The 23289-nt window shown below is 38.9% G+C and overlaps 1 protein-coding gene across 2 annotated transcripts; it reads right to left on the reverse strand.

Moving 5' to 3' along the window:
* Positions 1 to 1049: 1049 nt before the first annotated feature.
* On the reverse strand, positions 1050 to 22810 carry LOC134543093 (uncharacterized). Of its 2 annotated transcripts, none has more exons than XM_063387880.1 (11): positions 21076 to 22810; positions 19836 to 19893; positions 17518 to 17647; positions 16083 to 16295; positions 13565 to 13798; positions 12199 to 12402; positions 9016 to 9254; positions 6843 to 7071; positions 4541 to 4708; positions 3595 to 3693; positions 1050 to 1353 (listed from the first exon to the last, which is right to left on the reverse strand). In XM_063387880.1, the coding sequence occupies exons 1-11, from the start codon at positions 22619 to 22621 to the stop codon at positions 1243 to 1245; spliced, it is 3231 nt and encodes a 1076-aa protein (XP_063243950.1). In that variant the 5' UTR covers positions 22622 to 22810; the 3' UTR covers positions 1050 to 1242. The 2 variants fall into 2 exon arrangements, with proteins under 2 accessions (XP_063243950.1, XP_063243949.1); XM_063387879.1 differs by having other exon boundaries at positions 9016 to 9257.
* Positions 22811 to 23289: the final 479 nt, after the last annotated feature.

Raw genomic sequence — 23289 nt, forward strand, 5'->3', positions numbered from 1 at the left:
AAAATAAACTTGCATTCGGTAATGTTCTGTTGACTGAAGACAATGAGCAGCGTACCGTCCTTGAATAATCGCTCGCGACTGCGATTATATTTGCCTCGGGACCAGCGACTGAATCGGGCCCGCGATCGACGCTCATGGCAACACAAACGTATGTAAACACCATCTGACCGGTTGCTCGCGATGATCGCTGAGCGATCATCGCTAGAGACGCTCCTTGCAAAACATACCTTAACAAAAAAAAATCTTCATGATTCAAAAAGTATTTTACAATTAATGCTCGTGAACAGAAAATTTTTTTAAAAACCATATTTTTTTTAGTAATGTAAATAGCCATTTCCTATAGTTATTTTTACAATTTCATTCACTGCAGAGACTTTTTGCCTCAGACAGTTACATTATTAGTATAGGTTATATAACCAGTACTTGGGGTACCTAACTGTATTAATTAATTGATTAAGGAAGCAAAGCGTATCTGAGAAAAATAATATGCTAACCAACAATTTATACATCATCGTATGTTGGAAATTGATATTAGAACAGCTGGAATGTTTTCTCACTTGAAAATTAACATGGGTAATCGACATAGTTCCACGTCACGAGAAACTACGGATGGTCACTGATGTATGACTACTGGAAGCAGTTAAAGACAACGGCGCCGAAGGTCCTGACCGAGGTTTCAGAACGGTGTCCCGAGTCTACATGGACGAGTGTGCAGACCGAGGATCCAGGTTCTACCAGAAGTCACCGGACTAGCCACGTCCCTGCAGGTCCCTCTCCGAGAGCTAGCACCATCCCGCCGAGGGCAGACTTTGAGGAACGAGTTCCAGGTAGGTTTGTGACGGATAGACGTTTACTTGTTTCAAAATATTGCAAGCTCGCCATATTGCACGTAGGTCTATGGCATCAATTAGACCACTCCTTGAAACTTAGTAAAATTTTAACTTAACTGACACGTGCAATTGTTCTTTTTTTGTTTGTTCCTTGCACAGTTTCCATTCCGGCTACATTTATTCAAGGGGACTGTCTGGAAAAAAAAAATGACTACACAAAACGGGTTCTCAATTTATTTTTCCCATAAAAATTCTTGATACAAATATGACAGCCATATTCTGCATGCACATTCACGACACTGATATTAAAAAATATAGGAACACGATACGTGCCCGAGTTAATAAATACGAGTTCTGAGAGATTGTTCGCGACATTACACGTGTGCTTATTACTGTTGTTCTGATCTCAAGGTCACTTCCAGGGTGGCTTCCCGGCCTGGCTGTCTCTGCTGGAGTCTGCTGGGTCGGGGCGAGCTGTGTAACCTTGCACCAGGCGGCGGTCCTGGTCCGAGAGCCCTGCTCCCTGGGACACAAGCGGTGCGACTTCCACATCATGTGCTTGCGTGAATTAACTCCAAAATGCATGGACGTAAACAATCTACAGCCATGAAGTGTTTTTAACAACACTAACCGAACCAATATTTCATTTTAGCTATGATAACCTAACCTAACGTAACCTATCTCCTACCCTACCCCCCCCCCCCTCCCCAAAAAAAAAGAAGTTATTTATTAAATTGCCGTACCTAACCTAACATTTTACCTCTGTAAACTTTGGTACTGTTCGTGTTATTGTTGCAGCTTTAATCCCTGTGAACTGTAGAAAACATAGTAGAACACATTAAAAGAAGCTCATAGGCCAGTCAACAAGAGGCAAAGTAAGCACTTTTTACCAGCAGACCTGAAAACTTGATATAAGGGTAATTCGAGGACGCTGAATCGAATAGTGCTAATTTTTTTTGAAATCGGACGTGAAGTTTTTGGAGAAAAGGGTTAACAATATTTTTGACTCAGTTTTTCTCAGTATGTTCATCTGACATCGTGGCTATCCACAGCAATTAAGTGGAGGCTCGAATACGCAACCCGAGCACTGCATGACTGCCAAAGTGTAGCTGGTGTTTATATGTACGAATAACTATTACTTTAAGTGTAGCTTGTATTTATATGTACAAATAACCACTGACCTTGTGTCACGGTAGATAAAAACAAAAAATTTTTGGAATGAAAGACTTTTTAAGTAAGGAAGTAAGATAGTGAGTGATGTTGCAAAAATTTGTATGAGACTTGATAGATTAATAATAATAATTAATTTCCACAGATTTGCAATTGCAGCTTAATGTATTAAGTTGGAAAATTTATCATTAAATTTTCTTTAAAGTTTTCGTGATATGAATCCTCATCAAAGTTTTGTAAATAATTAAACCATAATCCCCTCCATTTATTTCCTCTCCCCTTTTTCATATATTTTTGTTAGACCTGTGCAAACATATTCAAAAAGCAATACAAATAATAAACTATTTACATTTGATTTGACTTTGAATACTCACACTTCGAAAGAACGAATATTTGACATTGAAAACTATCATTCAATGTTGAGGTTAAGTCATTTGGGTGATATAAATGCCCTTTTTTGATTTTTTTAATGGAACTACATAATAAAAACATGAACCATAAGCGACATTTTAAACATGCAACAAGTATTAAAATTTTTTTTTTACTACTGTCTTGCTTTAACAGTGATTGAAAAATCACGTGAACGATTAATAAAAAAAAATTGTCACATCAACCTTGAAAACAAAATATTGTTTGAATTTGTTTCCAACAGGTTTACTTTTTGTGTGCTTGTGTGTGTGTAGTTAAAGTGAGATTTCTCCACATATGATTAATTTATTAACTATCATTGACAAGATATTATTTAAAATATTATCTGAAATTTCCAAGACAGTTATTATAATTATCATGCAAACATTACTACAAAAGTAGAATTACCTTGATCAATGAAACTCTTAATTTATGGGTTTCATTTTGGACAGAATTTTTAAGTAAAATACCATCTCGATAAATCAATAAATCCTCCAAAATGTACAAGGTTATAATAATGCTCACGTAGGAAATCAAAATAGGAACTAAAAGTTACAAGATTCACAATCTCATATAAACCAACATAAACTTATTTTGTACTATAAAACCAAGCACACCAACCTTAAAAATTACTAACCACTCATTTTCGGGCACTTCCTGATAGTTTGATAAATCATTTCTGCTGCTATTCAGTCATAATTTCACTATGGCTGCAAATATATTTACAAAAACTAACTTTCAAATTATAAAGGTTTACTACAATTATTGTATTAATACTAGTTTTAAAATCCACAAATTGTGTTAAAATTTTCATCTCATACTATGCCAGAAAATATTTTTTACACTGTGCATGCACTTTGCCACATGGTACATACTTAAATGATTACTTAACCATAGGACAGACTGATGATGATGATGCAAAATATGAAAATTATTTTTGCACTGGTGTCTTGAGTGAAGGTAGACCAGGAAAATAAATGTGATAAAGAGTTTGCCACATCAAGTCAAGTAAAATGTTTGGGGGGAAAAAATATACTATTCAGTATTTATATTTTGAAATAAACATAGTACAGTCATCTTTAATTCGTTACTTGCATGTTGATTTAATAGTTGGAAATTTCAAGTAAAATGTCAAAAGGTCTGGGTGTATCACAATATACAAACTATGGTGCACTTGGGATCTCACCAAATATTCCTGCTGAGTCCTGGCTGGTATGTGACCACACTCTGAAGTTGGTATGACGGACACGTCTCCCACTGGGTTCCCTGGTTTGCAGTCCAGTAGCTACGAACAAACAACAGTGCAGGCAACTGAATCCGCACCAACGTGATGTCTATGTAGCAGTATACCCAATGGATAAAGCAAGCCAACATGAAATGAATATTTCTAGTGTGAAGTTGTTTCCTGTCATTTATTGACATGGATTCTGGTCTAAGTTTGTGGGTACCAAAATATGTAAAATAAAAAATTGTGCATCTAAAATATATTATAAAAACTCAAGTCTTAACAACAATAACATATATTACAAACATCTTGAGGAGAGTTATTTATTTTGTTTCTTGAAACCACTCCAGACAAATGCTGTGACAATTTCTTACTATAGGCCGTGGCAGTTTTTATATATCGAGTAGAACCCTGTTATCAAAGGGAAAAAAAAAAATTAAGCACAAAATTTATCAATGGCATTACCAGGCTATGTAAACAAATATCATGTTAAAACCAGAGATGGGTGGGTAAACTCGAAGCCTGAATTTGCTTAAACTATCCCAACAATTTGCCTTCAACTTCATGGTGCTTCAGATTCTATTTTCTCCGTGTCTTTACAGACACACAGCCACATTCCTGTAAAATTTCTCTCTCAATTGACAACAATAGCATTTATAGAGTGGATTTTTTTTACGGGTAGCAATTTTAATTCGCTTAAGGGTTGACGGTCGCCGTCGATTTTTCATTTCAGTGCAATGCTTCGTGTTTTCTGGCAAGTCGAATTTCACATCTGGCATTCCTGTTTGAATTCAGCTGACGTTCTGCAACCCGGGGGAAAAAATCGCTAGCAGAACTGACTGCCGCGGTCCCGAATGTTCCCGGTCGGAGACCTTCTCGCAGTACCCGCGCTGCAGCGTTGCCTCACCATCGCGATGTACTTCCTCAGCTCGTCCCCTCCGTCGGCCCGCTGGACGCCGGCCGGCTGCTGCGGCTGTGCCGCCGTGGCACGGCCGTCCTGGTCCGTGCCAGCTGCGCAGCTGCCGCCCTGCGCGAGGGAGGGATCCCCCCGCGCCGGCTCCCCAGGCCTCGGAGTCTGCACCACACACACACATGTCCAGAGTTATGCGAATATCCCGTAGTGGATACACAGCAAAAAATTCTGAACGTATTTCACACGCAGCTAACAGACGCCCAGAGTTATGCCAATATTCCGTAGTGGATCCACAGCAAAAAAATTCTGAACATGTTTCACACGCAGCTAACAGATGCCCAGAGTTATGCGAATATCCCGTAGTGGAGCCACAGCAAAAATATTCTGAACGTGTTTCACACGCAGCTAACAGATGCCCAGAGTTATGCGAATATTCCATAGTGGATCCACAGCAAAAAAATTCTGAACGTGTTTCACACGCAGCTAAAAGATGCCCAGAGTTACGCGAATATCCCGTAGTGGATCCACAGCAAAAAAATTCTAAACGTGTTTTTTTTTCCTATTTCAATAATAAATTACTTTACTGAAAGTCAACAAAAGAAAAATTTTTAACGTTAAATAAATGTTTCAATAGCTTTAAAAATTCATTAAATTTATATGAAAATATTATAAAATGGTAGGGGGGGGGGGGAGGAAATGGTATTCTTCTCCAAGGTAACTGAGTACTATTTAAACTATTATGTAATTTCAATTCTTAAATGATAAGTATCATATATTCCTCTAGTGATATAGAATGGACTCAAAAACAAATCCTTCAGTTTAAAAGGCTCTAGAATATAAGATGCTATCAAATTTAAGTACGGAAATATGTGACAGTAAGACAATATCGAACTTAAACTCAACCTGTAACATAAACCTTCAAGTGTAGTTAAAATTTCACTTTTTGACATGCTCACAAATTATAGTACGTTTACTTTTACTTTTTATTTAATCCATAACTTTAAAATTTCATCATAAATAACTATTTAACAAAGTTATTTAATTTTAAATGTTGCATATAATTTTTCTAAACTCGTTTAAGCAAGCCTGGGCGAGTTTCAGAGCCAAGAGCAGAAGCGGGGCGAGTTGAATGAACCAGATCACTGTGTGTGGATCCACTCTACTTGATGGCCACCACGAGTGTACGAGGTGAAAACGTGAGTATACACTCCATCACACCCACACAATCTAGGTGCGGTGATGTTCCACCAGTCAAATTTAAAGAACTGACTTGAATTTAATTTAACGCACGTCCACATCACCAGCAGATGAGTTACTGTTATTTGTGACTGCCAGTCTCTTAATTATAAAAACTTTTATCTTGCAGTCAAACTCTTTAATCCATTTGTTGAAACTCAGAGGCCTCACAGTAAATTTTTTTTTTATGGCAAGGTCAATAACTTTATAAGAATGAATTAAACTTGTTTGCCTAGTTCAATTAGCGTGTGTATTAATTAATTGGACAATTCCTGATTTACTGTACTTCAAAATTCTAGAAGAAGAAAAAAAACACCCCGGCGCCAGAAAGTATTTTTCTTGTCTACAAGTTAGTGAGTGATTGGGAAAACCCTCTCGCGTAGGCACACGACAGCGCAGCAATGGGAACAGAATGTTTGCTGGGTGCCGTTTTGGCAGCCAGTCAGGATGGACCATGCTGTGGGGGTGGCGTGACGCTTCATTCCTTTGTTTCCACCTCTGTAAGAGGCAGTTAACGCTGTACAGTCAAGTCATCGTTCCGAGTGCTGTGCCGACAGGTTTTTTGCAGTTTCGGCAGAAACTAAATGATATTTTAAGGGCAGATAATTTTGACGGTCTCCGGGTAAAAGGTAACAAGTCACATTTTGGTGATTTTTAGTTTATTCCAGCAATAAACTCTTAAGTATACTTAGAATATGTAATGCATTTTTAATCATTGGCGACTATGTTGGTTGGTAAATAAAAGAATAATGCAAGAAATATTTTAAGTATTTGAATTAAATTTTTATCTAAGAGTTTTTTTTGTTTCTCCTGCAAAAAGTGAATTCTTGACTTGTTACCCTTTTACCCGGAGACCGTCCATTTAATGTCCGGGTGCAGGAGTCATGCAACGATCGAGCTGAAACCTTTAGTGACCAGCCATCCAGCCAAAAAAAACTGTGTTATGGATCCTGCCGAAGTCTTCTTCCCCCGAGATGTGGTAGGTGTTCTGCTGGACTTGTGAAAAAGCGACGACATAGGCTCAGTAAGCTGCCGGGAACTGCCCGCCGTGTCAACTCACGGCTGGGGGCACGGCGGGGCTGGCGCCGGTGATAACGCGCAGGGACTCCCTCCACTGCACCTCCATGATGCCGTGCAGACGCCGGGCCAGCTGCGCGCGCTGGCTCTGCAGCAGGGCTAGCTCGGCTTCCAGATCTCGCGCCAGCTGCGTGCTCTGCGCCAGCTGCAGTCGCAGCATCTGCTGCTCCTCCCGGTGCTTCTCCCCCAAGAGCCGCGTCTCCTCCTCGTGCCTGGGACACACACGCGGGCTCTCAGGGCGTCCACAAGGGAAAAAATATTTCGTACCAACTTAGGCGAGAAAAAAGTACTAGTTATAATTTGTTATGGTTTTTAACAATTCAGGAAGTTTATGACATTGCAATGCTCGAACTTAAATACATCACACCAAACACACACACACACATTCCATAGTTTTTTTTAAAAATAATTACGCTTAATAATAAAACATATTGGAGTTACTGTAATAATATTATTATATTAAAGAAAAAGAGTACTAGATCTGTACTAAACCATAAAAGTTATAAAAGTACTAGATCTAGTACGAAAGTACTAACTGTGGAGACCCTGGCCAGCTCTCTCTCAACAAACAGGTCTCGCAACCGGTGGGCGCGTGACCTCAATCACAGTGTAAAGGTCTTAAATCCTGCCAGCTCGGGACCACGGCTACGCCATTTTCAAACACTGACGTATTTCAACGGGAATTCCGAACGTGTTCCTGTGAAATGTAGCCCTAAAAACCATTATACACAGTTCGAAAAGAGAACTGACGGTAATGGTAACCTCTAAGTGAACTAGCTGTGCCGGCAGCATAGTAATGTCTCCTGGCTGCCAAAATCAGCAACCGGAATGTCGGCAGCTCGATTGGTGCCGTGTCGCAGGCTGTGCCGAACCATAGAATTCCGGACTAGACATTTCGCTGTATTTCCTCACCCATTCGCACTGCACTTTCATGGGTCTGATGTTCTGTTCCTGTTCATGATGTAGCATTTCATAATCAGCATAAAAAAAAAACTTTCCAATAGTTTAAAACATTTATTTATTGACAAATACATGTGCTAAATCGAAACTTGGAACTATCCTTAACTTTTCAGGCAATTTACTTCAAATTTTCAATTTTTTAACACATATTTTTCACAAATTTTTTTAAAAGGAGGTCGCAATAAAAAGAAGGCCGTAATAAATGAGTTTGTAACAACAGTGTGTACCGTATTATTAAAAAAACAGTGTTAGGTCGATTTATGTTACTTATCTTCTATCTTCACAGTAGGATACAAGTTAACTGAGAACATTTCACTAACACAACACTATTTTTCTACCAGAGATGCGTGATTCTAACTATCGTGCACCAATGTTATAACTACAGAAAATTTAAAATTTAAAAGAGATTCAAAATTTTCAAAATTTGGTTTTATTTATATTGTATTGATGATTTGTTTATTCAGACTAATTTTGCTTGACCAAGAGTGTCTGTGACAGGGGCGCAAAAACGGGGGGGGGGGGGGGGGGGGCAAGGGTATTTTGCCCCCCCCTCTGAAACCTTGAAGTGGGGGCAAACGGGGGCAAAGAAAGTGCTGTGTAATCAATTTTTAGATAATAAAACTGCTTAAATAGCACCATTTTCCACCTTGAAATACAAATTTTTCCGGGGGAGGACGCTTCAACAGGGGGGGATTGATGATTCTTTATAAATATAAAAAGGTATATTGCCCCCAACTTTGGAAATTTAGTTGTTGCGCCCCTGGTCTGTGACATTGAGGTTTTTATATAACTGAGCGTAGTGATGTAAAGAAAAGAAGTTTTGATTCTTAGAACTGGTGGCCAGTGATTACAGTTTATTTTTATTATAATATTAAATTACGCAGCCAGGTTTATTACGATTTCAAATTCCAAAAATTCCGCGGAATGAAAGTGCGGGGAGAAGGGGGCGACTGAATTGTTGCCCATTGGAAGGGCAGCCCATCAGGATTTTTCTAACAGTAGTGTTTTTTAAAGGTTGTCTGAATTGTTGCCCCTTGGATGGGCAGCCCTTCAGGATTTTTCTGACAGTGGTTAGTTTGTAAAGTGACCTAACCTAACCTAACCTAACCTAACCTAACCTAAATTAACCACTGTCAGGAAATCCTGCAGGGCTGCCCATCCAAGGGGCACAGCAGCGGGGAGAAGGGGCCACGCACTTCTCGGCGATGCTCTTGATCTGCCGGGCGGCGAGCCGGGTGACGGCGCTCTCACGCTGCTGCAGCTCGGCGCGCATGGAGGCCTCGGCCGCGTCCAGCTGGGCCTGGAACTCCTGCATCTTCCCGGCCACCACCCCCTCCACCTGCCGCTGGTAGTGGTCCCGCAGCTCCCGCCTGGCCCGCTCCAGCCGCTCCTCCAGCCTCTCCTCCGCCGCCGCCCGCGCTTCCTCCCGCCCGGCCTTCTGCAGGCAACACACACACGCACACTGCGAGTACACCGCGAGTCGCGACAACACCCGAAATGCAAGTTAACACACCATTAAGCACTACATTGCAACTAAAAATTAGGGATGGGCCGGTCGAATCCAGGATTCGTCGAATCCCTCGAATCCAAGGGATTCGACGAATCTGCGAAGATTCGGCGAATCTGCGAGGATTCAAGTAACCTATTGGCGAAAACCACACACATTAGTAAACATTCAGCCAAGAACAAGAGAAATATGTCCGTAGATACAACCGTATTTACCTAAATATAATGCGATGATTTTTATCAAAATATCCAAAACTGAAAGTGGAGATCGCAGTATAACCGCAAACCTACATCTTTGCCGCTCGAAGAATGTTTTGAAATGACGCGGCGCGGCGAGACAACTGTGTCAAGGTCAGGGCCGGCGCCAGCAATGCGGGAAAAACGTGAAGTATGTGTTTTAAGGGATGATAGTCGCACATTTTATAATCAAACCGTGCATCAAAAACACATTTCGTTCAAATTAAAACAGAAAAATGGAACTAAGACGAAAGATGGAATTAACGCTAAATTATCTTCGTAGTACATACTAACGTAAAAATAGGTAGTTTACTCAGTACTTGATAGAGCGCGCATGGGGCATTCAATCATCGGCGATTTATCGATAGCCCACTACGTGCGCGCACTCTATACGGGAATCAACGTAACCAAACGTGAATGATGCTAAGATGCAACGACATAATTCAACACGTTTGAAAATATCTTTAAAAACATTTCCACATTAAATCAGTAAGTGGTAGTATTCAAACTAATAATAAATTTCAACTTGTAAAATACATAAAACGTTTGATATGGGAAAACAACTTTATTGACATCCTGGAGAAAAATAGCGTATATCTTAATGAGAAAAATGGCAGGACCAAAACTTTTTCCCATGTTTGCGATATGATCTGTGGTGGTGACTGTTAATTGTAGCGATTTGGGGGTTATGTTACGAGGGGGAAAAAAACGTAAATAGCGGAATTGATCGTTAGATATTTTACCTGTAGTAGGCCTACTAAGTGTACATCAGGCATGTTCCATTATTATGGTTTTTAAATTAGGTTTCTGTGCTCATTGAATGTAACTATCTTAAGTACCTGACGTTAAGATTACTTAAATTAACCCATGAGTAGTGTTAAAGTAGGTTTTTTTTTTTTTTTTTTAATTTTTAGGTAATATTAACTAGCATCGCATGCCCATATTTCATCAATTAAGTTCTTTGTATTAGTTTTATGCCTTTTTTAATGGAATAATCTCAATGTTTTAGGTTTATTTGTACTAGAAAACAATTTGAATAAAAAAATTTTTTTTTAAAATAATTTTTTAATAATTTTTTTTCATGGATTCGAATTCGATATTCGACAAATCCTTAAAGGATTTGACTAAGTATTCGGATTCGGCCAAAAATAGGATTTGACCCATCCCTACTAAAAATCATGAAGTTAATCAGAGTTTATAACCAAATATTAAATTTACTCAAATCACTGTGAATTGCGATAACACAGAAATGCAAGTTAACACACTATTAAGCACCAAAATGCAACTAAAATCATGAAGTTGATAAGCATTTGTAACCAAGTATTAAATTAACTCAAATCACTAAAACCTAATCTTTTAATATTCAATAAATATAACTAATTTTGTAAGCAATTATGCAGTACCAAGATGCATGTATTAGAAAAATTTTTACCTTTTTTCTTTATCTTGCATTTGTTATTAGTAACTCAAGTTTTACATTATGACAGTACATTTTTCCCAACACACAAATATTAGCCAATTTATTTTTATTGTTCCGAATAGTTGAACATGATTAATTAAAAATTATTATATTGTAAAAGTGCAATATATATTAGTCAAAATCATTTAAGTGCCATTTTTGTTTAGTAACATGGTTTCATTATGAAAAAATATAATTCATAAAAATAAAAGCAAGAACACAAAAATATCCTGTTTTTAAAAATGAAATTAGCCTAAATTAAAACCACATAATCTTGTCCGTAATATTAAGCAAAAACCTCTTCACAGATAAAAATTCACATTATGTAGTCATATAATCTCCAATAAATTATATTTATACTTAATGTGTGTGTATAAAGTATAAACTGAATAAGGGCATCAAAATTAAAATGCAACTGGAAAAAAAGAGGAAAATAATGGTTTTGAATAACAGATGAAAGTAGCAGAAATTGTGTTTGTATAATTTCTGAACTAAAATACAATTTACCTGGCTTTCGTTAACAGCAAAAAATGTGTGACTACCTAGGTTTTAAATATTTAAATATGAGTTAATTTAATCACTAATTTGGGAATACAGCATTTAAAAAATTTCAATTTTTTTGTGAAATGTATTGGATTTCACAGTATTTTGCTGTTCATAAAAATTTACTGGATTACATAATATGCAGAGTAACAGGTTCTGGAAAATAAGACGGACATGAATGGAAATTATATGTTTGTTGGTCAGGTTAAGTTAGGTTAGCTGCATAATTAGAAACACAAAATTCAGTCTTTCAAAATTAAAATATCTAAGTCAATTTTATGTATAATTATTGTAGCTAACTTAACCTAACTAACCTTTAACTTAAGTATTATTTTTCTAATTTCCCAGAAGCCATTACACTATACATTTACTTTTTCTTTCTCTCTATATTGTTACATGATGTGAAAAAATTTTGTTTTTCTTTCAAAAGGAATCTAATCATCAGTCTTATTATTCAAATTAGAATAATATTGTATTTGTATTAGATTAAAAGCAAACTGATATTTGTACAGGTCTAGTAATTTGATAATGATACTCGCAGCAGGTAATAAAGCTCGAGGTATATCTTCAAATATCTTTGTACCTATTTCACAACAACCGGATTCAGGTGTTACTTGACTGTACGTTCACCCACCTCTCTCTTTTTGAGGTCCTCCAGTGCTGCTTGCAAGGCCTTCTTCTGTTTGTCCAGCAGAGCGGTCCTGTTCCTTTCCTCCTTGAGCTTCATCTGGAGCGATGCCTTCTCCTCTTTCGCAGCCAGCAGTTCAGCCTCCAGATCGGCAAGCGTCTCCCGACACTGCCCCATCTCTGCGGCGATGGCTTCCTTCGCTTGCTTCTCCTTCGGGCATCCACAGATGCAACAAACAAAACACCGTTACTCACTGTACGTACTACATACAATCAAATCACACGTTCAAATAAGTACAAGGAGTAATCACTTCAACCGCATGCTATTGTTAACTATATATAAGATTTAAAACATGTATGTAATGTAAAATTACATATAATTTAAAGGACCCACACAAACTCAATGTAAAAATTTCCTAACCTGATTAACTTTTGTAATATATGCCGGCCTAAATAACCTGATTAACTTTTGTAATATATGCCGGCCTAAATATTATTTTGTTTTAAATGTTTATCTATGTTTCTTAATGTTTTAACTTTTAATCATGGTATTTTTTTGCTATGTAATTATAAACCATTCTATGAAAAATGTACTTTTTCCATAACATTATGGTTTCAACCATAATTAAAGAACTTTTTCCATAGCATTATGGTCATATATATTTATTATTCTCTAAATTTTATTTACTTAATTTTTAAAATTTAAACTGAACTTCATTGACTGTGTTGACTATCTTTTTCCAACCCTTTTATTATTTGATAGTAATTAATTATTTGCATGCAATTAAAAACTATTTTTTAATGATGCCAAAGAAGTATAACTTCTCACGCGCGTACATAAAGTACACGCACCCAATTTTTTTAAAACACACAACAATAAATTTGCAGATTTATTTTTAATTTACTGTGTATGTGAATCAGGTGTTAATCAAAATAGGACCTTTTTAGTGAAATAAGTACTAAGAAATTGTTTTCGGTTTTATATTTCAATGGCTTGGAATGAAAACCTTGTATCTCATACCGAACATACGAGGTTTTCTCCACAATGTGGAGTGCTACCGATATACGTGGTTTCTTTTTTTCCTGATAGAAAGCAGTAGGATGCACATTTTATTTCTTTCAGCCAAACATTTTGTGAGATACGAGGTTTTCCAGCCAAAAACATAAAAAAAAAACGTATTTTCGTCCAAAAATTGAGATACGAGGTTTTCATTCTAAGCCATCGATTTGTTGAATAATACCCTTTTTTTTTTTTTTTTTAACGAATAAAGACAGTAAGCAAAAATAAAAATTAACGTTGAACTCTCCTGTTTCAATAATGAAATTGTCCTAGAAACAAAAACCACACAATGTCGTCCCTGGCAATGCCACACCTTGCGAGCCTCCTGCTCCGCACGGAGCAACTGCTCCGCCGCCTCCTCCCCCCGGGCCCGTGCCTCCTCCAAGGCCTCCTCCGCCTGCCGCACTCTGGCGGCAGCCTCCCGCATCTCCCGCCGGTGCCTGCTCGCGGCCTCCTCTCGCTCGCGGCTCGCCGCTTCGCTCTTCCCCCGGTAGTCCTCGGCCAGGCCCAGCGTCCTCGACAGCTCTCCCTCCAGCTGCTTCGCCCTCTGGAAGACCCGCACGTCTCAGCACCTCAGTTCCATTCCCCGGGAACACCACCCGGAACAGAGCACACGCTGAGGTGCATCCTCCAGGGAAAACGTAACCCCCGTTACTACCAAACAATACTGATACATTTACCTTTTTTTTTATTGTTCCAGATCACTGCGAAATTTCCTGGATTTTTTTTAGGATTTAATGTCCGAGCCATTATGCAGGTGTAAAAAATAAATCTAACAATAAGAAAAATAACTGACAAGCAGGGGCGTAGCATGGGGGTTGTTTTAGGGGTTCAACCCCCCCCCCCCCCTGGCATCAAATCTTTAATTAAATTTCTTATTCATCACTCAAACAAATTTCATATTAAAAATTAATAAAAAATTTTACCATTGCAATATTTTTAAAATTTAAGTACCGAAAACTGCTAAAATAGCACTATTTTACACCTTAAAATCCAAATTTTCCATTTTCCCGGGGGAGGCCCCCCTGACCCCCCGCTTTAATAGGGAGGGGGGGGGGGGAAGTTATGCTTCTTAACACCCCCCATACACAAATCCTGGCTACGCCATTGCTGACAAGTATTCTATTGTTTACTGAGCAAACCTGATAGTAATTCTAAGAAACCCTTGAAGAAAAAAGCCGCAATATAATTTCAATACTAATAACATTATTTTGTGTTGCTTTGCATCTCTTTTCCACCCATCAGTAAGATACAATTTCTGTTTACGATTCATAAAAAATCATAAAATTAATGTTAGTAGTAACTATCCGGTTAGATACTTAGGAAACAAGTAAAACCAGAGTGAATTTATAAATTAAGGTTTTTATCTTTCATAAAAACTGTATTAATCTTAACAGCGATACATAAGATAGACACTTTACTTATGTTTACTTTTACAGAATTATGAGATGTATTTCATTTTTTTCAGTTGATTGTATAAGTTCATTGCATCTGCATAAAATAAGAATAAAGAATATTAAAGTTTCAAATTGTGAACAGGCCTTATGGATGTGATGCATGAGCACGCTATATAAATATGCTCAAAAAGTGTTTATAAAGTATTTATTAAAAATTTATGTTGAAATAATTAGTATTTATTTTCATTTTACAAACGAATAACAACAATGTGAAAAAAAAATGTCCTTGTTATTCATGTCAGACCTATTAAAAAATAAAGCGAAAATATGATACATAGTAATATTCTACCACCGAACGCTAATAGCTACAATATTCTGGTATTTATGTGACACAAGTTTGCTATAACTTTAAGTGTACAAGAAGACTTACGCTCATGGCATATTATCAAGCTTGAAAACCATTACAAGTCAAGGTTCAAGGTTAAGTTACACTCTCTCTCTGTGATGAGGAAGAATTACAGTTTCGCATGTTTGATCTGATGCTTTAGCAGCTGTTTTCACGGCAGCATTGGCTTTCCAGTTGAAGGTGCACAAAGTCTTTGAACTAGTTAGCTTTCTTAATCGCTATCATCGGACTACGAACCGCACAACCTCTCCCCTGGGGCGAGCTCTCGTCGCATGTTCACCAACAAGGCCCCCACATCATTCTGTGGGTCCCGTTGCTAGAAGTCATGATGCCCCCCCCACCCTTTTTTTTGTTTCTAAAAGAGATTTAAAAAAAAATTTCCTTTGTGTACATTGTTTTAGCTATATTTTTTAAAACCTTTTCACAATTATTTTTAGAACACATTAAAACTAGTTTTAAGTCAGTTGTTTCGATTGTCAACGTAAATTTATTTTGAATAACGGCAAATAAACGAGTGTAAGTGTTGTGCACCGTCAACATGGTGTAACGTCGGATGGTGGTGGTTTTGTTACTCAGAGTCGTAGATTCAGACACGTTCTGTACGCACAGCATATTCCGAATTATATTACCCTGGCGTAATATTTAATTGGTAACTAAATTTAGGCCTTACTGTTTTTTTTTCTATGATTTATTTAAATATTGTCTTACTATTTTTGTTTTTTAAGTTTTTTATTTCCTTCGCGGGGCCCCCCCTAGACCCACAGGCCCCGTGGCAATAGCAACGGTAGCACCGGCCATGTGGGGGGCCCTGTCACCAACCACCCCTAACTCCCTCAACCTGCAACATTCTTTCTCTCCCCTTCCCTGGCTCGACCGTGTCCTGCTAGGACGACGAATGACTGAAGGATGAATTAGCACTAGATGATTGTAAACATCGGGGTGCGAGGAGATGACGAGGAGCGGTGAGAAGGGAACGCGTGAGCGGGGAAGCGGGACCGTGCCGAGGGAGGCGGCGAGCGAGCGCCCACCTGCTCGGCCCGGGCCAGGTCGAGCTGCCGGGCCTCGCGCTCGCGAAGCAGCTGCTCCTCCAGCCCGCGCCAGTGCGCCGCCAGCTGCCGCCAGCCCGCCCGCAGGCGCGTGATGGCCCGGTCCTTGGCGCGGTCCACCTCTAGCGCCACCGCCAGCCGCTGCTGCTCCTCCAGCAGGCGTCCCTGCAGCTGCCGGATCAGCTGCTCGCAGTGCTGCGGACACCACCGCACCGGGCACACCACTGCGATATTCACTCTTTATCTGTTCCAGATTGTAACTTGCCTACCGACGGCTGTGGTAGGCATCATACATAAAACTGTTGCAACACGGGTCGTTACCACAACGCCGAACGTACAATAACGCCCAAGACCATAACGCCGAATTTCAAAATTGACCATAACGCCGACAGCTAGAAAACTGCTGTGTACCACAATGCCGAAAAATGATTTTGCGGGGAAGGGGGGCCACAGGAGCAAAATGAAAAACAACTGAATGAATTTGTGTGCTAACCGTACCTAATGTAACCTTTGTGGCAGTCCTGCAATGACATTTTTCAGCGTTAATGTATTTCGGCGTTGTGGTACACAGCAGTTTTCTAGCTGTCGGCGTTGTGGTCAATTTTGACATTCGGCGTTATGGTATTCTGCGTTATTGTATGTTCGGCGTTGTGGTGCGTCCCCTTGCAAGTCGTACAACAGTATTATATTTTGAAAGTGATAAAAAAAGAGCAATATTAAAATTTTGTACAGAAAGATTTTGGTTTTGAAGTGTTAAATATGATGTCTATTAATTAGTGATAGCAATGAATCTTTGTTTGGATTTGTAGAACTTATCGTAAAGCACAAAGGACACAGTAGAGACATCAAAATAAAAAAATTGGTAGTCTGTAAAGTCGGTTTACGGACGATAGTTTAACGTGACGTCATAACAAAATATTGATGAAATGATTGCATACTTTTATGAATAAAATTGAATCATTTTTATTGAATTATCATATTTTGTATGGATACAAAGAAGGAGTGAAATGGAATCTACAATTTAAATGATAAATTTACTTTTATTTGCACTCATTAATTCAAATATGTTTATTACTTTAACGAAGAGATTATTTTAACTATAACTTTTATACATGTTTCTTATTTAACTTCTTCCAACCTGTGTTATTCTGTTAAGGATAGGACGATGATAGGAAAAGTAGGAAACGAATGGGAGTGTTTCAAGTTTAATGTGCCTCGAAAAAGTCAAATCGATGGTTGTTCCAATCGAGTGGAAGAGAGATAGATGCGGCGCAAGCGTACAATGAGCGTAACGGGACACGGCATAATGGGACAACGTGCGTAACGGGACACTTTTTTGTGCGTGCAGCCGGCGTTCATCGATTTATTAGACGTCACGTCAAAAAAGTATGTATTAGTGGAGTGAACTGCGAGCTACCTGGCGCCTGTAGTGCTCCTCCTCCAGCCGGCGCCCGGGGTCGGCTGTGCCGTCTCCTCGCGGGCCCTGCCCCTCGCTCCCGCTCCACAGCTCCGACAGGCTCAGCAGGTGGCCCCTCTCCGGCGCTACCCTGCCCACAGGCCAGCCACAACACGCTCCTGTACCTCTGTCGAGGGTCAGACGTCCAGCAACTGCACTGCACAGTCAGGGCCGGCACGTCCGTACAGGCGAACCAGGCAACAAGTAGCTGGGGGCGGCGCAGCACGACACATAACAGCTGATACAATATGTTTAATGATTATTGAAACTAGACGAAAATGGATTTTTGAACCACAGTTTGGAATGTTTATATTGGATATAAGTAATTATTTAAAGTCCACGGTGACCTGTTTATGATTTGTAATAGTAATAAGTAAAAAAAAAACCACAAGCCTGCTTACATTTGATTGTTGACAAAATCTTAGGCTTACGTGATGTATTTTGAGGCAAGGGAAATTTTTTTTGGGGTGTCCGGTCGGAGGGGGAGGGGGGGGGATTAAGATTTTTCGCCTAGGGCGCCAATTTACCTTGCACCGGCCCTGCACACAAGTATAACAACCTGTCACATCGCTAACAATACAATACATGATTGCTACAGAACTAAACGATTAAATTTCCATTACTTCTCCATGACGTAAAACAAAGAACTAACCATAATTTTTGAAATTAATAATAACCCCCCCCCCCCCCTATCATCAACAAAATGTGCTCATAAAAAAAGATTTAGTTGTATCAAGCAAGTTCTATGATAAGATTTTTAATTTATGGAACACTAACCATGCTCATAATGAAAAATTATTTTATTGACACCTATGGGTAGTATTGTTTTTAAATTAGAGAATTTTATAGTCATGTAGGGAAAAGCTAACAAAGCATTACAGATTTAAGTTTTAACTTCAGTGACTATTTTCTCTGACCTTTCAAAGTTTTAACCCTTCTCTGCCGTTGGCATGTTTTACAGACTTGACTGTGACTGAACACCTACAATCAACCAATCACTGATTTTTATTTATTGATTTATTTATAGCATTTAACATGATCACCAACAGTTGGGAAACTTCAGCAGTGGGCATGACAGCTACAATACATACAAAAACAATTACACAAACAACAAAGTAGCCACTGCAAGCGGGCAGGCAGTCACTACACATCGGGAAAGCCTAGCATGCAGATAGGCTGTACATTCAGGCAAGCACCACACTTTTTATTATCTAGGCTGCTGAAGAAGAATAAAAATGGTCATACGTTTAAAGTTACTGATGATTCTACATACAATATCATTAGTATTGCTTAAAGTACTCCATAGCAAAGGATCCTGACGACTAAAGAAGTAGTAAATTTAACATCAGTGGTTTCAACAAGATAATAACAATTCAGGTTATTATTATAGCTGTTACATACAAATTATGCATTCAATATTTCTCTTCTGTGACAGTATATCAAGAAGGGAGTGTAGATTAGCATCATTATTGAAATTTCCATTTTGGTTTACAATTTTTATGGATTTATTTTGTATTTTATCCAATTTATCACTATTTGTTTTGAAAATACTATTCTAGATTACAGAGACCTAACTACAAATACATAAAGAAGAGTGGAACCTAAATTAGATGCATTACATGTAATATGTTTAATGAGAACATGAATTCTATAGCCATTCAATAAAAGGGATTCTACACGATTATTAAAGTACAATTTAGAATCAAGACAGATACCTAAATCTTTAACACAACAGGGATTCTTAAATGATTTATTTAAAAGTTTATAATCAAAATCAATCAAATAATATCTCCTGAAGCAAGCTATGATAGTGGGTTTTTCATAGTTTAGAAAAAAAATTTCTCTGTGAAGCAAGTCACAGTCATGTATAAAAGTTACGAAACAGTACATTTTTAAGGTTATTTGGAAACAGAGGACCCGTAGAATAATTAAGAACATTAATTATATAATTTATAAAAATATTGACTAGAAGAGGCAACAGAGTACCAGGGGTGCACCGACAGATTTGGCCAATGTCGCTCGCTATTGTCTGATTACGCTGAGGCTTTACTGTAACTGAAGGACACACCTGCAGTTTACAGACGAGGTGAGGTGTAGCACTGTGAAATTATGGCTGTCAAGTCTACCGTTTGGCAAAAAAACAAAATTAAATAGTTTGGCAGGATGCCAACTCTTAACACCTTGGCGAATGGCAAACAGGCTTACCACTTTACCAACCTAATGTATTTGAGTTAAACTTTTTTAAAATACATCACGTAAAGGTTGTCCATGTCACTAACCTCGTTACAGGATTGTTTTCATAATCAAGCTTCGGAGGCTCTTGCCTGCTGTCGTCACCTGTACATAGAATAAATTACATTAATACATTCTCAGCACTTCTAATACATATGTACATCTTATTAAAAAAATTATTTTAGTACACAATCTTACTCAAGGGTTCATGTGAGAAAATGTAACCTATTAAGTTCAAATTAAAATATTTAAAAAAACAAAATTCACCATAAGCAACATACACATTTTTTTAATACAAAAATATATTTAATAATTTAACGACCTCATGCACAGCAATAATGACAAAACTAATCTCACAATAGAATTGTAGCCCTCTATTTGACAACTGTCCAAGGAAGTCTTTCACTATATTCCCTCCATTAATAATTACAAATAATATTAGTAAGCATCAAATCTGGAATAGCTTTGAATTGAATGGACTTAGCTTTAAATCTGAATTATATTATAAGAATGAGTGTAGTTATAGACAACGATATATGTGTCTACTTTTAGCATGAAGACATGTATGTAATGTATATGTTCAGTGGTTTCTTGCAGGTACGTCAAAACTCAGAATTCCAAGTTTGCAGCAATGCTGATACTGCCTGTCAGCAAAGCCATGCTGAAAGGAGCCAAGATGTGCTTTCCTGTCCTGAACCTTTCATCAGTTCTCAAAATAATGGACTTTCCTGGTCATTATGAGAAAAAATCATTTTTAAACATCATTAAAAACAAAATATGAAAACAGGAATTTTTTTAAGGTAATTTAAGGGCATTTACATGGACATATATTATTTTAAGTTGAACATGATAAAAACTTATTTCTGTGCTTGCTATGAACTTACAACATAAATACAGCTAAAGCATTGTTATTTTGTGAACATGGCAGCATTCTACTGTACGGTGACAATGTTCATAAAACAGGAACATGAAAAAATCAATGAAAAGTAAATATTATTTTTAACTGTAATTAAGTATAAGCAAAAATATTTTCTTCAATACACGTAAGGTAAGGCTTACAAGACGTCAGTTTGTTAGAAACACTTGTAACAGTATTGGACCACCTGACTAGTCTTAGATGTATGCTGAAGTAATCAACATATGCTTTAGCCACCTGAGAATGATTAAATTTCAAACTTACGGTGGGCTGTACTAGGAACAGGCGCCTTTAAGATAAACTTAAGTGAGGTGTCATTTCATACTGACAACCTTTGAAAAAAAAAAATTGTGCGAGCTGTATAAACTTACCCGAAGCATCGTTGCTGATGCCATCGCTGGGGAAGAAAGCCTGGCTCGTGTCTCCCAGTCTCTGCGCGTGTCCCGGGACGGACGACGGAGGCCCAGGTTCCAGCGAAGGGCCAGCAGCAGCTCGCTCCTGTGCGGAGTGCGAGGAGAGCTGGGCCGGGACGGTCCTGTTGCCATGGGCCGAGGGTACAAGGGAGCTGCTAGCCACACTGTTCAGGGAAGACGCTAATGTGGCGTGGCTAGTCGGGTCCACGAACACAGCCCCGTCGCTAACGTCAGAGGTCCCTGTGGCAACACCTGAACTGGCAGGACACTCCCCACCTAGGTCTAACTTTCGTCTAGCTCTGTTCAACCCCAATGTATTAGGTGCTGAATTTTTATTAGAGTTCAATGTATTTTCTGTTAAGTCCACACTCCATTCTGTTTGTTGACGGCTTGTTTCAATGTGGTGAGATGTAATACCATTTTCTTTTCCTGCAATAGTACTAGTAAGTAACCTACCTTGTGTTTGAGTAGAAATTTCACTTACGTCCAGTTTTGGCACAGGTCCATTCGCGCTGAGCGACGTTTCCAGCGACAGAGCTCTTTCTGGAAATGGTTTGTTTATGTCGTGCAGCTTCTGCATGATTTCTTTTTGTGTGCTTTCAACCTCATCAAGAAGCCTGCCAACATCTGACAGTGCTAGTCCTTTGATCTCGGAATCTAGTCCATGTTGTCTGGCGCTGGGCAATACTTGTGATTGCGCAGAGAATGAAACAGATGCAGACTCGGAGTTCCTGTGCAACTGGTGGCCAGCGAACCCATTCATACCGAAGTCATTTTCTTGAACTTTTTCCGGGTGCTTTTTCTGAACGCTGTTGAGGAATTCATCAATTTCACTCATCAAATCCTGTTCCTGGTTCGTTTTTCGAGGCGTTGCAGTCTTCTGAATGGAACTCAGACCAGCAGAACTTACGTTATCCACTGCTGGCCAAGACAGTACATTTGCATTTTGCATTGTTGGTTGAAACATGTTTCTTTCGTCCTCACTAGGTTTAATGTTCCGCAAAAGATGTTGTTCAAGTGAGTTGCTTGGCTGGACGGAGCAGTCTAATGCGTGGTGTTGGAGAGCGTAGCAGCCAAAACTTGGGGTGGAGGGGAGGGACAAAGGCAGTCTCTTTTTAACGGGAGTCGCAGACACGTTGAGAGCGGATTGACAAACAGCACTATAGTTCCTTACGTTCTCAAAACTCCCACAATGCCCACGGCTGTATCCAGACAAATGCAACGCGCCCAAACCGCGAGCTGCGTCAGCAGAGCAATCCCACTGCTGACTACAGAAGCTCCTGTCTGAACAGTACGGGTTCAAGCTATCCTTGTGTTCTATCACGTGCACCCTGTTCTCCAGTTCGCTGACGTGATGGATGAGATCATTGACGACCATTCTCTCAAACTGTGGATTCTGATCTTCCGACACATCACAGAAAAAGTTGTCTTCAGAGTCCGAGTGGATGTAAAAAAGATCTGGTGGCACAAGCAGGAGAGCGTCGGTATCGTCCGAGTCGCTCATACCTCATGCCCTGACAATAACACCATCCCCAGAGTCCACAACACAGCTGCAGAAAGAGCTACTCTTGATTTTCTTGAACTGAAGATTTGTTATTAGGTCGGCCTAGTAAGTTAATTCAAACAGGACAACCAAACCATAACAAAAAACTAAAGGTAAAAATTTAACTGACACCTAGGCCTGTAAGTTTTTTTAACTAGAGAGATGTATCAGAGACTAATTGATTTCTAATTTAGTGCACAAATATCAGTGGACGAAAATAAATTAATAGCCACTGTAAATTAGCTAATCACATTTAACAACTTTTTCGTATACACAAATAGTTGCCGGTAGTTCACCAAGTTTCACGCTATGACACTCTAAGGACTTCCACTGGCAAACATTTAGATTGTCACCTATACAACTGGCAGTGATATTTTCGAGCAAAGAAATGTTTAAGTTGTGAACACTATTTCTCATAAAGTTTATCAGTGTGTCACTGATGAGAAATGTTAGTTTACCACCTTTGCAAAGGACTCTGTTCAAACTGCACAAAAAAACCGGCATCAGGCGTTTCACCTGATTCACGCTGCCAAACTTGTTGCCAAAAGGCACGTCGCATATCACACGACTCACACATCCATCGTTCAATGGGAGGGCGACAGCGTTTGCATGCAGAAGATGTACTCGAT

This window comes from Bacillus rossius, assembly GCF_032445375.1.
Source record: "Bacillus rossius redtenbacheri isolate Brsri chromosome 9 unlocalized genomic scaffold, Brsri_v3 Brsri_v3_scf9_2, whole genome shotgun sequence".
NCBI lineage: Eukaryota > Metazoa > Arthropoda > Insecta > Phasmatodea > Bacillidae > Bacillus > Bacillus rossius.